The 16,636-nt window shown below is 44.0% G+C and overlaps 1 protein-coding gene across 5 annotated transcripts in view; it reads left to right on the forward strand.

Annotated features, from left to right (window-relative positions):
* The window catches only part of fryl (furry homolog, like), a 54,716-nt gene that overhangs the window by 17,937 nt on the left and 20,143 nt on the right, over positions 1-16,636 (forward strand). For 3 of the 5 annotated variants that reach the window (XM_087175848.1, XM_087175846.1, XM_087175847.1), the window contains exons 7-40: positions 59-138; positions 439-519; positions 635-803; positions 1,774-1,866; positions 1,954-2,052; positions 2,471-2,572; positions 4,921-4,965; positions 6,944-7,047; positions 7,359-7,467; positions 7,581-7,667; positions 7,757-7,928; positions 8,460-8,592; positions 8,682-8,789; positions 8,869-9,106; positions 9,210-9,386; positions 9,497-9,583; positions 9,673-9,941; positions 10,264-10,465; positions 10,562-10,686; positions 10,785-10,842; positions 10,930-11,021; positions 11,123-11,295; positions 11,389-11,549; positions 11,637-11,747; positions 12,927-13,081; positions 13,173-13,272; positions 13,373-13,541; positions 13,928-14,196; positions 14,280-14,420; positions 14,526-14,694; positions 14,797-14,881; positions 15,445-15,557; positions 15,642-15,792; positions 16,425-16,528. In XM_087175848.1, coding sequence (XP_087031974.1) covers positions 59-138; positions 439-519; positions 635-803; positions 1,774-1,866; positions 1,954-2,052; positions 2,471-2,572; positions 4,921-4,965; positions 6,944-7,047; positions 7,359-7,467; positions 7,581-7,667; positions 7,757-7,928; positions 8,460-8,592; positions 8,682-8,789; positions 8,869-9,106; positions 9,210-9,386; positions 9,497-9,583; positions 9,673-9,941; positions 10,264-10,465; positions 10,562-10,686; positions 10,785-10,842; positions 10,930-11,021; positions 11,123-11,295; positions 11,389-11,549; positions 11,637-11,747; positions 12,927-13,081; positions 13,173-13,272; positions 13,373-13,541; positions 13,928-14,196; positions 14,280-14,420; positions 14,526-14,694; positions 14,797-14,881; positions 15,445-15,557; positions 15,642-15,792; positions 16,425-16,528 — 4,531 coding nt within the window. The remainder of the gene's footprint in view (positions 1-58; positions 139-438; positions 520-634; positions 804-1,773; positions 1,867-1,953; positions 2,053-2,470; positions 2,573-4,920; positions 4,966-6,943; positions 7,048-7,358; positions 7,468-7,580; positions 7,668-7,756; positions 7,929-8,459; positions 8,593-8,681; positions 8,790-8,868; positions 9,107-9,209; positions 9,387-9,496; positions 9,584-9,672; positions 9,942-10,263; positions 10,466-10,561; positions 10,687-10,784; positions 10,843-10,929; positions 11,022-11,122; positions 11,296-11,388; positions 11,550-11,636; positions 11,748-12,926; positions 13,082-13,172; positions 13,273-13,372; positions 13,542-13,927; positions 14,197-14,279; positions 14,421-14,525; positions 14,695-14,796; positions 14,882-15,444; positions 15,558-15,641; positions 15,793-16,424; positions 16,529-16,636) is intronic. The other 2 variants (XM_023413321.2, XM_087175849.1) reach the window with 1 other exon arrangement.

Below are 16,636 nucleotides of genomic sequence, written 5' to 3' on the forward strand. Positions count from 1 at the left end.
AGAAAGAATGACTATCAATGCCTCTAATAAGACTAATGATTCCATGTTTACGTCACAGATTCCTCTTCATCCAGTGCCAGATGTTTTAGTACATGAAGTTCTAAACTTGGCGTTCAAGCACTTTAAACACAAAGAGGGGTAAGTAAGATGAATAACACATAAATTAAAGGAGGTGTTGGATAATACTTGATTAGGCTTTACAGTAATTAGTCAGTCAGTCATTTATTTACTTCTGTTTGAAGAGACTGGCTGTTGTGTCACTTTATAAACTAGTTCTTTAATGACACTTGAGCAACGACTGTCTCTTGTTGAGCAACTCGAGTTGGCCTCGAGTAAGATGTTGCTTTGTGCCTCGTTGTTTTCGATGCGTCATCAGTTGCTCCACATCACAGATCTGTTGGTTTAATACTCGGTGGGATGTGCTTCGTTAAATCACAGGTACTGTGGCCCCAACACTGGTAACGTGCACATCATCGCAGACCTGTATGCTGAGGTCATCGGAGTCCTTACACAGTCAAAGTAAGCTGAACATGGCTAAACAGCAACTCTGTCACCTATTCACCTTTCACATGTCCTCAGGGGGAGTGTGTAAATGTGTTAATCTATGTGTGTGTGTGTGTGTGTGTGTGATCAGGTTTCAGGCGGTGAGGAAGAAGTTCATCACAGAACTGAAGGAGCTCAGGCAGAAAGAGCAGAGTCCCTACGTAGTCCAGAGCATCATCAGTCTCATCATGGGCATGAAGTTCTTCCGGGTGAAAATGTATCCTGTGGAGGATTTTGAGGCGTCTTTTCAGTTCATGCAGGTAAATCATCGTCATTTATTCCTGCACATTTGTATGCAGTGTATTTACAGTAAGGGCGGCTGATATGTGTATTTGCTCAATTGCACCAGACATTTTTTTTTCTTCACTCCTCCCTCTTTGTTCAGACTCAGCAGCTCTCCATAGCAATGGCTCATAAAGTTAGATGAGTAACGGTCAAAGGTGACGTTTGCCAAGAAGCGAGTGTATGTGTGTTTCAAGGCTTTGCCAAGAGCTGTGAATGGGGCAGTAGCTTTTTTTTCATTAATCTCTACACAGAAAGACACTGACTCTTCAGTTTTACCACGACTGTGATTTCTTAATGTGTTAATGGGACATGCCGTGGTTTATGTCCGACGATCTGTTTCAGCACATTTCATGGTTTCTACCCGTATGATGATCTTTTTAAAGCCTGAGCAATACAGGATACACACATTTTCTATTGATATTTAAGAAAAAAGAAATCCAGTTACAACTTTATCTCCTATTAAAAGTCAATAATATAATTAAAACAACGTTTCCTTGCCTCAGTGACTCAGGCCATCAGAGAAAAATAACAATAACAGGATTATGTGACGGTTCTGCTCTCGTCATGTGAGCTGCAGCTTCTACATTAGATTCATAATACTTTCCATCACAGATAAATCAATATCTGTTCTGCATATTTAACCAGAGTGAAGTCGTTGGCTTGCACAGATATTTCGCTCATGTTAAAAAAAAAAATAAACAGTACAGTTACAAAACGCTTCACAACAAAGAAGTGCACTGAGGCAAAAACAACAAGCTCCTGCTGGGATGTGGCACAAACTCTAACTGGAGTTTATAACATAATGGTGGGTCAGGGTCGGCAGTGTCATTGTCCTAATGCTGTATGTTCATGTCAAACTGTACCACCACCAGTTTTACCATGTCTATGTGTTGATCCTTTTGTCTTTTCTTTCCCTCCGTGCGTGCCCTCGCTGTCCTTCTTCAGGAGTGTGCCCAGTATTTCCTGGAAGTCAAGGATAAGGACATAAAGCACGCTTTGGCAGGCCTTTTTGTCGAGATCCTGATCCCTGTCGCAGCTGTGAGCAACATTTAAAACACCTTCCACTGTTTTCTCTTCTATATTGATGAATTTCCCGATGTATTTAACGGCTCGTTCATCTCTCAGGCGGTGAAAAATGAAGTCAACGTGCCGTGCCTGAAGAACTTTGTGGAGATGCTGTACCAGACAACATTTGACCTTAGTTCCAGAAAGAAGCACTCTTTGGTAATAATTATAACATCCTAGTGTTTTGTTTTTTTTTTTTCCTCTTCCTCCTCCATCTCTGTCTCTATTTACTCTGAATCGTTACAGCTTCCTTCTCCTTTTGTGTTTCACACTTCCTGTATTTGTTCAAACATCATTATTGGCCTCAGCACGCCGAGTCTGTCATTATCATCAAGAAATGTTGGAATTCTAATGTATAAATACAACCTCGCTGTAAGTCCTGCATGTTTACACACCAACTGCTCAAACTGTTTTCAGAGCTGAGGTTTGATTTTCTCTCTTTTTCCCTCAAAAAAAAAAGTGCACATAAAAAAAAAAAAAAAAAAAATCTCCAGACTTGGTGAACAAACTACTTTTGTCTTTTGCTTTTATTTATTTATTTATTTATTTTTGATGCTGACACTGTTTTTCTCCGCAGGCTCTGTATCCCCTGGTGACATGCTTGCTGTGTGTTAGTCAGAAGCAGTTCTTCCTCAACAACTGGCACATCTTCCTCCAGAACTGCCTCTCGCACCTGAAGGTACAGCCGGCCTGAGCCTTTACACCCGTCCCGCTTCAGAGGGTTTATCCTCCGTCGCTCTAAAACAATCGCACAATGACTGTATTCTTCAGATCAAAGTATTTTAAGACCACCATACTCGGCTCGACAGTGTGTAATTCAGTTTTAAACCTCACATGACTCATGTTATGAAACCTAAATGAAATTTTGGTCTTCTTGCTGGCAGAATTAGGTGACATTAGTTCCTCTAAATTCAAGCTCACTAGAATAAAATTGATTATTATGTGTAGCCATCAACATTTATTACTGTAAAAAGGAAATGAAATATTGGTGTTATGATACTCTCTGGTTAGTACATGTTTAATAGCACTGGTTGAAGAAGTTATGAAGGGTGTGCTCTGTGGTTCTGTCTAAAGATCATAATGTACTTTCCCCTCCATTATCAACAACCAGATCTGTACAGGAATAGCACTTGATTTGATAAGGTAATAATGGAGCCTTTGTTTGGAAAAGGAACTCAAAGCTTTCATCCATTTTAAGCTAATTTATGCTCAAAATGGGAGAAAAATGCAAACATGTAATAAAAGATTATGCATCACTAATATTCACCAGTGGAACTGCGACTAATTTCCACAAAATAAACCAACGTGCGGCATCTTTAAAGTCATCCTCAGAGATATCTTCCGCCATGGCTGAAGAGAATATCATGCAACTCATCTCAAGTGCTGTTTTAACTCAGGTCTCTTAATGACTCCTTGTAAACCAGTTACGAACAGATCAAACCCACTTTCCTCCTCTCCCCGACCAATCACGGAGCCGATTCAACCCGGAGGCTGATTGACCAAATCACTGACTGACTGTCTCAATGACTGTCTTTTCCATTCTTCATTGATTACCCTCTGTGTGATCTTGTGGGGAGGGGGGGGGTAAATTTTCCATTTGCGTCTCTGTGATGGTGATTTCCGATGGTTTCGAATGGCCGTCTGTCTTCTCAGTGATCTCATTCCAGCATTCTCTTTCACCATTGTAATTGTTTTTAGATTTCCTTCATTGGAAAATTGCAATCAGTTTCCTGCGTGGCGCTGCTGATCCTTTGATTGAGTGTTACGGATTTGTGTGGCGGCTCCAGTGTAGTGACGATCTCAGTGATTTGTCTTCGTGTCTGAGGAGTGATTTTAACCCTGTGGCTGCTCTTGAGAAGTTTCAGTTGTCGGGCTAATTAATTACTTAAACCAGTTGTTATGAAGAGTTTTGAATTAGAGTTGGGCTTCACAATAAGGTCATTATTATAATTACAAGTTTTTGATGGTTAAAAATAGACAACAAATGTGTTATTCTATAACTAAAGTCTTATGTTTTCTGTTTCCCAGAAAGCTCAGCCACCTCCAATACGCTTAACAAATTATCATTTGAATACCAAGTGTATGTGACGCACATTTACAGTAAAGACAGAGAGGTTGTTAGTTAATGTAGATACAGTTCAAAATTCGACTTTATCTTGTCAGTACAACTTGATTATTTGACATGATTTTTAATAATTTTTTCCCTGATGCATTTACATGATGCTTCGTTTACTTTTACTTATTTGACCTCAACATAAACCTCAGTAAACAACAGGGACAAATGGTCGAGGAAAAAAAAATAACATGGCTGTCTTATCTGAACCCTGATCAATACTGGTGATAACAGTATTTCACAGACTAATGGAGAATATGATTTACGCCGTAACTGTGCAGCCTTACTGTCAGTATGATCCCCACAGGGTTAAAATACAACAGTTTGCATTCTGCGTGTGCTTGACATGGATTCGAATGGACTGCTGACTTGGTTGTTGCTTCTCGTCAGTTTTGTAGGTGAAACAGGGAATTTAGTTTTTTTTGTTGTTGTTTTTTTTTAAATCACTTTCCATCCTCATCTTTAAATGTCCTTCTCCTCATCCCTCTGTGTTCCCCTTCATGTCCACGCATCTATTTCTGTGTATTTTCTCTGTCTCACTGTCTGATTTCCAGACCACAGCACACCTCATTTTGCTTTTGCTTTTGCACTTTTTAATTAAGATTTTTACTCACTGTGTTGAGAGAATATGTAACATCATATCAAATACAAATGGACTGTTACTTAATTTTACTTCCATGCCACTAATTAAGAAGCGGCATGTCAAACAGTCCATTGTGTTTCATTTCAGTGAGATAGTGTTGATTTACGTAGCGTCACACTGACGAGAGTAAAGTCAATTCTTTGGACCGCTCCTGTCATGTCTGTTTACGTTATGTTTTTGTTTTTGCCTTTAACTTGCATGTGTCCCTCCCCAAACCCCACATTCTTTGTCTCCTGTCATTTGATCTTCTTCTCACACTGACTCGCTCCAGATGCCGTCTAACAACAGCATCCGAAAGCAGATTGAGACGCTGCAGGTGAGTTATCTGGTGCCAGTGACCTGCCTGGTGTGCTCCCTGTCTTTTTAACGGTCCGGAGGTCCGTACTACGAAGCAGGATTTGAGGTGAGCGAGGTAACGTCGGGTTTAAACCCTGGGTTTTCAGCGTGGTTCACTTATGACCGGGGTAAATCACCATGGTAACTTCTGATGAACCCTGAAAAACCTGGGGTTAAAGCTGACGTTACCTCGCTAAAGCCCAGATCCTGCTTCGTAGTGCGGTCCTCGGGTCCTCACCAGGACGTAGGGGTAGAACAGTCCGGCCTGCGTGGCTGAAGGGTGGAGAGTGGTTCCCTGTCGGGACGGTGTCAATGAAAGTAGTGAAGAGGAACATGTGAACTTCTTGTGATGTCACCTTCGGCTTTTGCTCTTGAGCTGGTTTGTGTTTACGGGCAGTGGTTATGACATTTGTCAGATATATTATTATAATATTCAGATTTTTACCGTAGGTACATGTCTGTGTTTAATAGGGATGAACTGTTAGACTAAAATAACTTCAAAATATATTGTGTATTTATTTGTATGATCTCCATGATATCAAGCATATTTGATGATGGATGATTCAGCAGTAATCTATAGTTACATCCACACCAAGTGAAACAGTATTGATTACACATTTCAATATTGTGCATCTCTGCTATTTATTAGCAGAGGGTCAGAGAAGCTCATAGAAGCATGAAGCTCAATCAGTGATTGTGGGATTTGCAGTCTGACAGCGTCATTTGGTTCTTCTGTTGGAGTTGCTAACATGCTAACAGGCTAACAGGCTGGCAGCAGCTACACCATGCTCTCAGTTTTCTTGATGCAGGATCCAGTACCTGACACACTGAGTATTGTCTCTATTAAGTTGTTGATCGGCACGTGACAGAGATCTTTTATGTGCACAGCAGTGAAATGAGAGGTGGCTGTTTTTTTTTCCAGGTGTTCTAGTGAAATTTTATTTAATTTACCTTCTTTTTCACCAAGCCCATGTATCACAATAATTGACATGATATAAAAAAGAATCAAAATGCCCCAGACTGCATTTGTTTGTGTGAGCTCCTGTTCTGCTCTTTGTCGAGCTGCAGATGGAAAGATGGCTGCAGTACGAAGAGGGACCGTTGGACTGTGGTTTGGTTTATAGCACTTTAAAATGTCAGTTCACAAAAAAAAAAAAAAAAAAAAACGTTTTTCTCTCTGACTCTGAGGTTTTTCTTTATGCTGGTTTCGAGATGACTTGCCTCTGACGTATCTGCCACCTGCTCCTTTTATGGTATAGCGTGTTTCAGTGTGTAAGCGTTTCCACCCTGCCCTCCCAGTAAGTGATATCTGTGGTAATCTCTGTCCTTCAGCTGAGTGTTCACAGTGAATCAGACAGCAGAGTTTCTAAAACTCCTTCTGATTGAGAATTGTTCCTCGTTGATATGTCGACATTCAGTGTTTCTGTTGTTTAATTAGCTTTGAATATTAAACTGTTCAAAGGAAATGCAGCCACAGCGAAGTGGGTGGATAGAGAAGGCCGTTTTGGTAAACCACAAAACTCCAGCGCACCATCAGGGCAAAGCTGTCATATGGAAATCACATCACATGCTCTGAGCATGGTTGCTCAACAAAATGGATGTTCAGCATAACAGAAATATGGACTGGATGTCTTCTGTTCCAGGAGCAAAGAATTTAATTCAGTGGTTTGCAGTGTATTAAAAAAAAAAAAAAGACTCCCTCTGGTTGAGAACGACCATCTCCGTACTCAAACAGTGATGTATTCCACTAGTTTTACTGATGATGCGTCTTAGAAACTCTGAGTCTGAAGCCATGTTGACTTTGAGTGGACATCAAGCGGTGACTCATTAGTCGTCATACGTTTGTACATGTTTTTATTGTGTTCAGTTTCTCCAGACAACGTCAGCTCTGATCAGGTGGGTAATGAAACCGTCATGATTGAGTTGAGTGGCTCATATTGTTCTTCTTACATCTGCAGAACAAAGACCCTAAAATGTCCCGTGTAGCGCTGGAGTCGCTCTACAGACTGCTCTGGGTCTACATCATCAGGATCAAGTGTGAGAGTAACACTGTCACACAGAGGTCAGTTCCACCCTCAGACTAAAACACACACTCTATCAAACCCCTTTGCAACCCACAGATATCAAATAGAAGTTGTCTAAATAAAGTTTCCCCTGTTTTTCCTCCTAGTCGGCTACTTAGCATCGTTTCAGCACTTTTCCCCAAAGGTTCCCGCAGCGTGGTGCCAAGGGACACGCCCCTCAACATAACACTGTCACACAGAGGTCAGTTCCACCCTCAGACTAAAACACACACTCTATCAAACCCCTTTGCAACCCACAGATATCAAATAGAAGTTGTCTAAATAAAGTTTCCCCTGTTTTTCCTCCTAGTCGGCTACTTAGCATCGTTTCAGCACTTTTCCCCAAAGGTTCCCGCAGCGTGGTGCCAAGGGACACGCCCCTCAACATCTTCGTCAAGATCATCCAGTTCATAGCTCAGGTAGGCTCGTGGCATGGACTGACGACTACTGATATCAGGACTGAGCTCAAACCGAGGGATGTACCATGTGGTGCGTGTTTGTGATCGCTGGTCTGTTTTTGTTGTCGCCACAGGAAAGACTGGACTTTGCTATGAAGGAGATTATCTATGACCTGCTGTGTGTGGGCAAATCTCACAAAACCTTTACCATCAATCCAGAGGTGAAGTATTGACGAGGCTTGTAGTGATAGTGTAGTTGTTAGTGTTAGTGGGATCTCTCTCATCCTCCCTCTCTTATCTCCCTGACCAGAGGATGAATATCGGTTTGCGAGCCTTCTTGGTGATCGCCGACAGCCTGCAGCAGAAAGACGGGGAGCCTCCTATGCCTACGACAGGGATCATCATGCCCTCTGGCAACACCTTGCGTGTCAAGAAGATCTTCCTCAACACCACCCTCACTGATGAAGAAGCCAAGGTCATAGGTGGGTTTGATTCTTCAAACTTCACTTTCAAAACCTGCATTATAATATAGGAAGGAGTCATAGGGGCCAAGGATGAGCTTATCGTACGAATCCATGCGCCACAGCGCGTTGGGACCTTTGTTGCGGTAACGCCTGCGTCTCTACACTTTCAGGATCAAACAACTTGATCGGTTGTCTGAGAGAGTGAATATCTCTGTTGCTAAAGCCGATTCTGAAGTAGAATTTCATCAGTTCATCTACACAAGGCATTTTGTAGAGGCAGCCACACGCGCTGTTTGATATCGTCTCAAAAGGTCGACTTTAATCTGGAAATGTCAAGTTTTTTCTCGAAAGGCAAAATTTAAATAAAATTCTTCCTCTTCTGACTCGGTTTGACTTTATTCTCAACATTTCAACTTTTTTTCTCCAAGTGCACAATGAAGAAAGAAAATCTTCCTCCTCATTTTTATTTCTCATCCATGTTCCTAATACTCCTTCATCATAATATAAGATGAGTGTTGTGAGTGTGTTGACTGTGTTGGGTGTTTTCAGGCATGTCGCTGTACTACCCACAAGTAAGAAAAGCCTTAGATAACATCCTGCGACACCTGGACAAGGAGGTGGGACGCTCCATGAGCATGACCAACGTGCAGATGTCCAACAAGGAGCCTGAGGACATGATCACGTATGTCGCCGCAACTCGGATCCGTGCAGTTACTCATTGTGTGTTTCTGACCGAGAACGGTATCTCATTTAAATCGTTTGTCTCTACAGGGGAGAGAGGAAGCCAAAGATCGATCTGTTCCGCACGTGTGTGGCCGCCATCCCGAGACTGATACCAGACGGCATGAGCAGACAAGATCTAATAGAGCTTCTGGCCAAGTAATTCACCCTCTCTACACAATATACTGTCGCCCTGGTGGCCCTCCACTCGTCCTCTAATGTCCTTCTCCTCCTGCAGACTGACCATCCACATGGACGAGGAGCTGCGGGGCCTTGCCTTTACCACTCTTCAGGCCCTGATGGTGGATTTCCCAGAGTGGCGTGAGGACGTTCTCTCAGGCTTTGTCTACTTCATTGTCCGGGAGGTGACTGACGTCCACCCCACACTGCTGGACAACGCTGTCAAGATGCTCCTGCAGCTCATCAGCCAATGGAGGCAGGCCGTGCAGAGCAGCAATAAGAGTCACGATGCACAGGTTGGTTCGAGGAAGTTTCCGCTGTCTTTAGCTCATTACTGTTGTGTTCAAGTCTTATAGTTTTATAATTAAAGTGATTTTAATGACGTGTTTCCGTGAACAGGGCTCCAGCAGCGGTCGCTCTCTGTCCCTGGAACGTATTCCTCCGCTGGGTGTGCTGCATGTGGTGGAGGGTTTAGCTCTGGTGGTTCTTTGTAGCTGCCGCCCTGCCACGCGCCGGCTGGCTGTTAACGTCCTCAAGGAGGTCCGTGCGCTGCACACTGCGTTGGGCATTGGCAAGGTAACTACTTACAGCGCGTTTTGTTGTGACGGACTAATAACAGTCCAATGTGTACGAGTCTGCTGAGACTCTGTTTTCTGACACGTGTTTTATCTTTCCAACTCTTTCAGGCGGATGAAGAATTGGCCATTGATGTAATGGATAGGTTAAGTGCATCAGTGTTGGAGAGTTTCATTCATCTCACGGGAGCTGACCAGGTATAAATCCCCTTTTCTTATTTTCAGAATCATAAAACTTGCTGCAACACTCAGAGACTCAACTCGTCTCCCTCTGTTTCTCTCTGCAGACCAACCTGCTGTATTGTCCCAGTGGGATTGATCTTCAGACGCTGGCTGAGTGGAGCTCATCTCCCATCAGCCACCAGTTTGATGTGGTGAGCCCCTCGCACATCTGGGTGTTTGCCCACGTTACTCAGGGCCAGGACCCCTGGGTCATCAGCTTCTCCAGCTACCTGCGGCAGGAGAACCTGCCCAAGCATTGCCCCACCGCCCTCAACTACGCCTGGATGTTTGCCTACACCCGTCTGCAGCTACTGTCCCCCCAAGTTGACATCAAGTATGTTTCATCAAGCCTCTCTGTGTCTTTGTTGTTGTTCACCTGTGTGATTGTGTTTGTTTTCCTGTCAATGCTGCTGTTTTTTAACGTTGACTGAGACGATCAGGTGATGATGTCTGTGTAATGACATCATGTGATAGGACTGTGGTGGACTGAAAACTTTTAATTGTAAAGACTGATAAGACATGCCGCCCCCATGTGAAGCCCCCCAACACAACCACTCAGAAGGCTCCTTGTTCTCTGGGCCCCCAGCGCAGTGTCATTCTGCTCATTTGATCCCAGGTTCCTTAATCTCTCACCTTTCCTACTCGTCCACCTGCAGCAGCCCCATCAATGCCAAGAAGGTGAACAGCCTGAACAGCAGCGACTCCTACATCGGTCTTTGGAGAAACTACCTGATTCTCTGCTGCAGCTCCGCCTCCTCCTCCATGTGTTCCTCATCCTCCACCTCTGGCTCCGTCCGCTGCTCCCCGCCCGAGACGCTGGCGTCCACGCCGGACAGCGGCTACAGTTACGATTCAAAGGTCAGGAGCACCTGCGCGGACAACAGATGATACAGGGGCCCATGTAACATCATAGCAGCTGACAATGAACCGTGATCTTTCTGTGTCTGTTTCCAGATTGTTGGCACTCCGTCCCCCTCCTCCCTGTTCAAACACATTGTTCCAATGATGCGCTCTGAGAGCATGGACATCACAGAGTCTCTTGTGTTGGGGCTTGGCAGGACCAACCCCGTGGCCTTCAGGTAAACCACACTTGACATATGTGTGTTTATATATCTTGGTGTATGTTTTATATACCTTTTTTTGTTATTTACTTACATGTAACTTTCATATTCTTCAGAGAGTTGTTAGAGGAGCTAAATCCCATCATAAAAGAAGCTCTAGAGAGAAGACCTGAAGTAAGTGCTGCTCCACAAGTTCACACGTTCTGTATTTATCAAAAGACGATGTAGTTGAGTTACGACGCTGCTGTCTTCGCTCTGCAGAACATGAAGCGGCGCAGGCGTCGCGACATCCTCAGGGTCCAGCTGGTCCGGATATTTGAGCTACTGGCCGATGCTGGTGTCATCAGTCAGATGTAAGTAACCCACAACTAATTTGTACAGTATGACGGGGGGGGGGGATTCATTCGCACTTTCATGCATTTGAAATTGACCTTTTTTACTCTTCTGTTTGCAGAGCCAGCGGAGGGTTGGATGGAGAGAGCCACTCTCTGAACAGTACGCTGCTGGAGTATGTGGATCTGACCAGGCAGCTGCTCGAGGCTGAAAATGACAAGGACTCTGACACACTGAAGGACATTCGGTGTCACTTCAGTGCACTCGTGGCTAACATCATCCAGAATGTCCCAGGTATATCTCGGTTAAAAGCAGATTCGTATTTACGCTGAATCTCTGTCTAAAGCTGGTGTTTTATGAATGACCTTCATTATTTATTGTGTTCAGTTCACCAGAGGAGGACCATCTTCCCCCAGCAGTCGCTGAGACACAGTCTGTTCATGCTGTTCAGTCACTGGGCCGGGCCCTTCAGCATCATGTTCACTCCCCTCGACCGCTACAGTGACAGAAATATGCAGATCAACCGCCATCAGTACTGTGCACTAAAGGTATGCACAAACTCATGAAAAGGTAGAGATGTTGAAATCCATACTCACTGATATTTGATAACTAATATCTGTGTTTTAATGCTCCAGGCCATGTCTGCGGTGTTGTGTTGTGGACCTGTGGCTGACAACGTTGGCCTCTCCTCTGATGGCTACCTCTACAAGTGGCTGGACAACATCCTGGATTCTCAGGACAAGAAAGTGAGTGAAATATTACAGTGTCAGCCGACATTATCACTGAAATTGCCTTTTGATAGTTTGGCCAGGGGAGGCGCTGACAGTAACGGATGAGTGCTGGTTGTTAGGCGGAGGGACGAACGTGAGAAAAGAAAAGTCTCGAACACTCGGAGGAAGCTGTGAAAAGCGCTCAGTTGTTTTCTGGGATATATTTCACACAATGCAGTTCCTCCATGTTTTGATATATTACACAATAGGAGCAGTCACAGTATTAACACACACTCTCTCCTTAGAGTCACGATTCAGAATTTATTCATGGAGGAAATATAAACAAGATACTCTTAAAGTTGTAAAGAATAATATAAGATATTCATACTACTTGAGTTGTGCGGTTGGAAATCGTTTAGCCTTTCACTTCCCTGAACAACTGTTTACCTAAATTAAAGGGCAGACCACACCTACAAATCACCTCAGCCTATCAGGCGTCGGATCATAATATTTATCATGATAATTATGATTAAAAAAAACAAAACAAATCAAGCTTGAAGGCGGGACTTTTCAAACACATGATTGGCATAATTAAAAATCAGAAAATGCATCATACTGTATATCCACATCAATATACTTATAAGGCAAATATGCGAAACAGCTCCAACAACCAGTATATAATTATCTTTAGTATAATCTCTATATTATATTATATAATCTCTAGTGATACAGCCAGGCTGAGCATCGTCATTCATTTTTAATGAGGAGCAATCGGTTCAGTCTAACTGAACTGAAAGACTTCCTGAGGTCAGAGTTATATAGAACAGGTTCAGTTAACGTGATGCTAGCGCCACACAGTGGTGTTCAGAGGTACTGCAAGAGGTCAGCGCCAAACACTTTCACTCAGACGAAAGCCTACACAATAAAATGGAGTATTTATAGAAAGTAGTTAAGATTAAAATAATTGTTAAGTCAAACATTGTAATCGGAGGTTTCGTATGAGTCTTTTCAAGATGCAACACCTTTTGGTTTTGAGTGATTCTGCAAACAAAATGTTAAAGTACTTCATATTTAAATGTTTTTGTCACCACATAGTCCATGTTTGTAGTCCAGTACCACCAATACTGGATACTGTAAAATGTGTCAGAATAAGTGGAGACTGTTGGAAGAAGTGAACCGTGGTTGTAAGAGTTTTGCTGCGTTGTGGTCTTCCAGGTTCACCAGCTGGGTTGTGAGGCAGTGATGCTGCTGTTGGAGCTGAACCCAGACCAGAGCAACCTCATGTTTTGGGCTGTGGACCGTTGTTACACCGGCTCCCGCCGTGTGGCTGCCGGGTGCTTCAGGGCCATCGCCAATGTCTTTCACAACAGGTAACTCCAACTCCCAGTGACGACTTGAACCGATTTTTTTCTTGTGGGTTTCTCGTGGAGCCACATGGATGTGTTTTATTTATTCTCTTAGGGATTACCAATTTGACACTGTGGTGCTGCTGAACCTGATTCTGTTCAAGGCGGCTGATTCTTCCAGGGACATCTATGAAGTGGCCATGCAGCTGTTACAGGTCAGACTTTCTGTCACAAAGAATTTTCTGTTCTACGTAACGCGGCCGTATTCACTGCCGTTGTTTAATGTGTTGTTATTGTTTGTCTTGAAACTCGTAGATCCTGGAACCCAAGCTCTTCCGTTACGCCCACAAATTGGAGATCCAGCGAACAGATGGCATCTTGACCCCTCCCTCGCCGCTGCCACACCTCTACTCTGTGTCTTACTACCAGCTGTCTGAGGAGCTCGCACGGACTTACCCAGAGCTGACGTTGCCCATCTTCTCAGGTTTGTTTCGTTCCAACATTTTTATTTTTATTTTTTTTACAGCTGCTGTTTGAGCAGCAGGAAATCTGTGTTTTTATACTGTTTCACACAGTTTTCTTATTGTGCTTTTTAATTCTATTTTTATGCTTCTTTTACTTCTCTTAAGCACATTCAATTCCCTCTGTGTATGCTATAGAAATGAATTAGCTTTGCCTACATGCAAAGAGACGAAGATAAATCTTAACAATTCCACTTTTCATCAGTTTCACCATTTCACTTCACTACAGCAATACAGAGAACTTTGGAAAGTGCAGAGGATGCAATTTTACTGTTGACACTAAAAGATAGAAATAAGATTCTTTCTGCTGTGTAACGGCTCAGAATCAGCTTCATTTACCTTCCTGCAGAGGTGAGCCAGCGTATCCAGACAGCACATCCTGGTGGTCGTCAAGTGATGCTGCATTACCTCCTGCCTTGGATGAACAATGTGGAGCTGGTTGACTTTAAACCAACCGCACGGCGACCGGAGGATTGCGGCAGTGTCGAGGACGACGAGGATGTTCACGAGCGGGAGATCATGATGGTCAACAGCAGGCGCTGGCTCCGTGGAGAGGGCTGGGGCTCCCCTCGCGCAACAACCATGGTGCTAAACAACCTCATGTTCATGACCGCCAAGGTGAGTCTGCGCACTCAGGTTTACGCTGATGAGATGTTGAATGAGGAAGTGGATGTATCATGAAACGTCTTTATTTTCTACAGTACGGGGACGAGTTTGCGTGGTCAGAGATCGAGAACGTGTGGACCACATTAGCAGACAGCTGGCCAAAGAACCTCAAAATCATTCTGCACTTCCTCATCAGTATGTCAGGAGTTAACAGTGACCCCAGCCTCCTGCCCTATGTAAGTTACAGCACATTTACATGGTGCAGTGTATCCGTCATCTATGTGCTGCAGCGGCTGACAGCTCCTCATGTTTCTGTGACTGTGTCCCGTGCGTGTCCCCAGGTGAAACGAGTGGTGGTTTACTTGGGCAGAGATAAGACTATGCAGCTGCTGGAGGAGTTGATGTGTGAGCTCGAGTTGACTGATCCCGTTAGCTCAGCCGTCACTCACATGGACAACCCCCCCTTCTACCGCATCACCTCCAGTTACAAGATCCCCTCAGTCACCTCAGGTTAATGAGCACTGGAAATGCACTAGTTCACACTTCAGGCCATATGACTAAGTAATGTCTTGTCAGTGCGAGATGGTCATTGTTTGATGTCGGCTTTCTCAGGAACAACCTCCAGCAGCAATACCATGGTGCCAGGAAACGACGGTCATCATGACAGCAAGATCAAAGACTCCAACATGGAGGACAGGTACAGGATGAACTACAGCACTGTTCTAATGTAATGCTGGGAGTACACAGCTCTCTGTCAAGCCTACAAATGTGAGTGTGGAGTTCCTGCAGGTGGTGCACTTATTAAAGTGATCCTCGACTGCCTCTGATGAGCAGATATCCTGCAGTGTATCATGGTCACTTTGTGGCAATAACCAAAATGTATCTCGGCTTCGATGCAAATGAGGTGGAGACCTGAAATCATGTAGTTCTCTTCTCCCTGCAATGTTTGTGTCGAGTCTGTCGATGTTGATGCAAGCCTTGTGTCTTGTGTTGTGGCAGAAATCTAAAAGTATGTGTCATAGTTCCTCTTTGTAGAAAGTTAAAATTAGAACGCCTGCTTTAATTTTTATTTGACTTAGAATGAATTCAGATGAACAATTATAAGTCTCTCAGGTTTCTTTTAGAGACTGACGGCTGTGAGGTGAGATATTGGAAAAGTTTTGCTGATGCAATGGAGAAGTTAAAAGTTTCTGGCCGTGAGCAGGAAAAAAGCCTCACTGCTGACACTGTCCTTTTAAATCAAGTGTGTCTGTTCTGCAGTTACACCCACCTGGATATCTACAGTGGTCTGAACAGTAACCTGAACCGCCAGCACCATCGTCTGGAATCCCGTTACAGCAGCAGCTCTGGAGGCTCCTACGAAGAAGAGAAGAGTAAGAACAAACTCTTTACCCCCCCCCCCTGCTCCGAAATGGTGTCACAGCAACATTTCTGATAATCTCCTCCCTTCTCTCCAGGTGACTCCATGCCACTTTACGCCAACTGGCGTTTGAAAGTGATGGATCACAACAGGCCGGAGCCTCTCCCCTTCCCTCCAACAGGAGGCTGTTGGTCTCCGTTGGTGGACTATTTGCCAGAGACGAATGCCCCTGCTGTACCGCTCCACAGGTACAACAACCGCCACCTTTCACCCCCTCTTCATTACACTACTCTGGTCTTTGCCTAGGTCAAGCCTTGTTCTTATGCCTGTGCGTCAGCGGCAGTCATGACCGGAGGCGTTGTGTTTCCTGGTTCTGTACAGCCGCGAATGTGATATCTCGGTAACGCCCTCGAGGGAAATTCCTCCGATTTTTTTTACAAACATTCACTCAGACTCAAAGATGAACTGATAAGATTTTGCTCAAGGGTCAAACTCACGGTGACCTCGTGTTCTTGTGAATGTGATATATCAGCGACGCCCAGAGGGAATTTCACTGCATCTGGCTCCAACATTCACTTATGTTCAAGGTTGAGCTGATTTTTAGAATTTAGTGGTCAAAGGTCAAAGGTCACTGTGAAAACCCCACCATAACTCATGAATTCACGCACTAATTATGAAACAATTTATGACAAATGTCTGATGTCTGAAGATGAAGTGATGACATTTTACATCCAAATGGTCAAAGGTCAACTTCACTGTGACATCATAATGTTCCGCACAAACAAATCTGGTCATTAATCAACCAGCAGATCAATCAAGGAACCGAAGGTGGAGGTTGTTATGGACGACAGCACGGCGCTAATTGAAGTGTGTTTTTCAGATGTAACATCGCAGTCATCCTGCTGACGGACCTCATCGTGGACCATGGGGTGAAAGTGGAGTGGAGCGCCTACCTGCACCTTTTGCTACATGCAATTTTTATAGGTAACTCACTTCCTGATTGTTTATAATAGGATGTAGTGTAGAACTGAGTTTAATTAATCTCTCTGACTTCATTACGGCTTCACCTGCTAAAGTCACGGCATCTAATCT

This window comes from Seriola lalandi, unplaced genomic scaffold, assembly GCF_002814215.2.
Source record: "Seriola lalandi dorsalis isolate HSWRI2012SDOR001 ecotype SW California unplaced genomic scaffold, Sedor1 jcf7180002054511, whole genome shotgun sequence".
Classification (NCBI taxonomy): domain Eukaryota; kingdom Metazoa; phylum Chordata; class Actinopteri; order Carangiformes; family Carangidae; genus Seriola; species Seriola lalandi.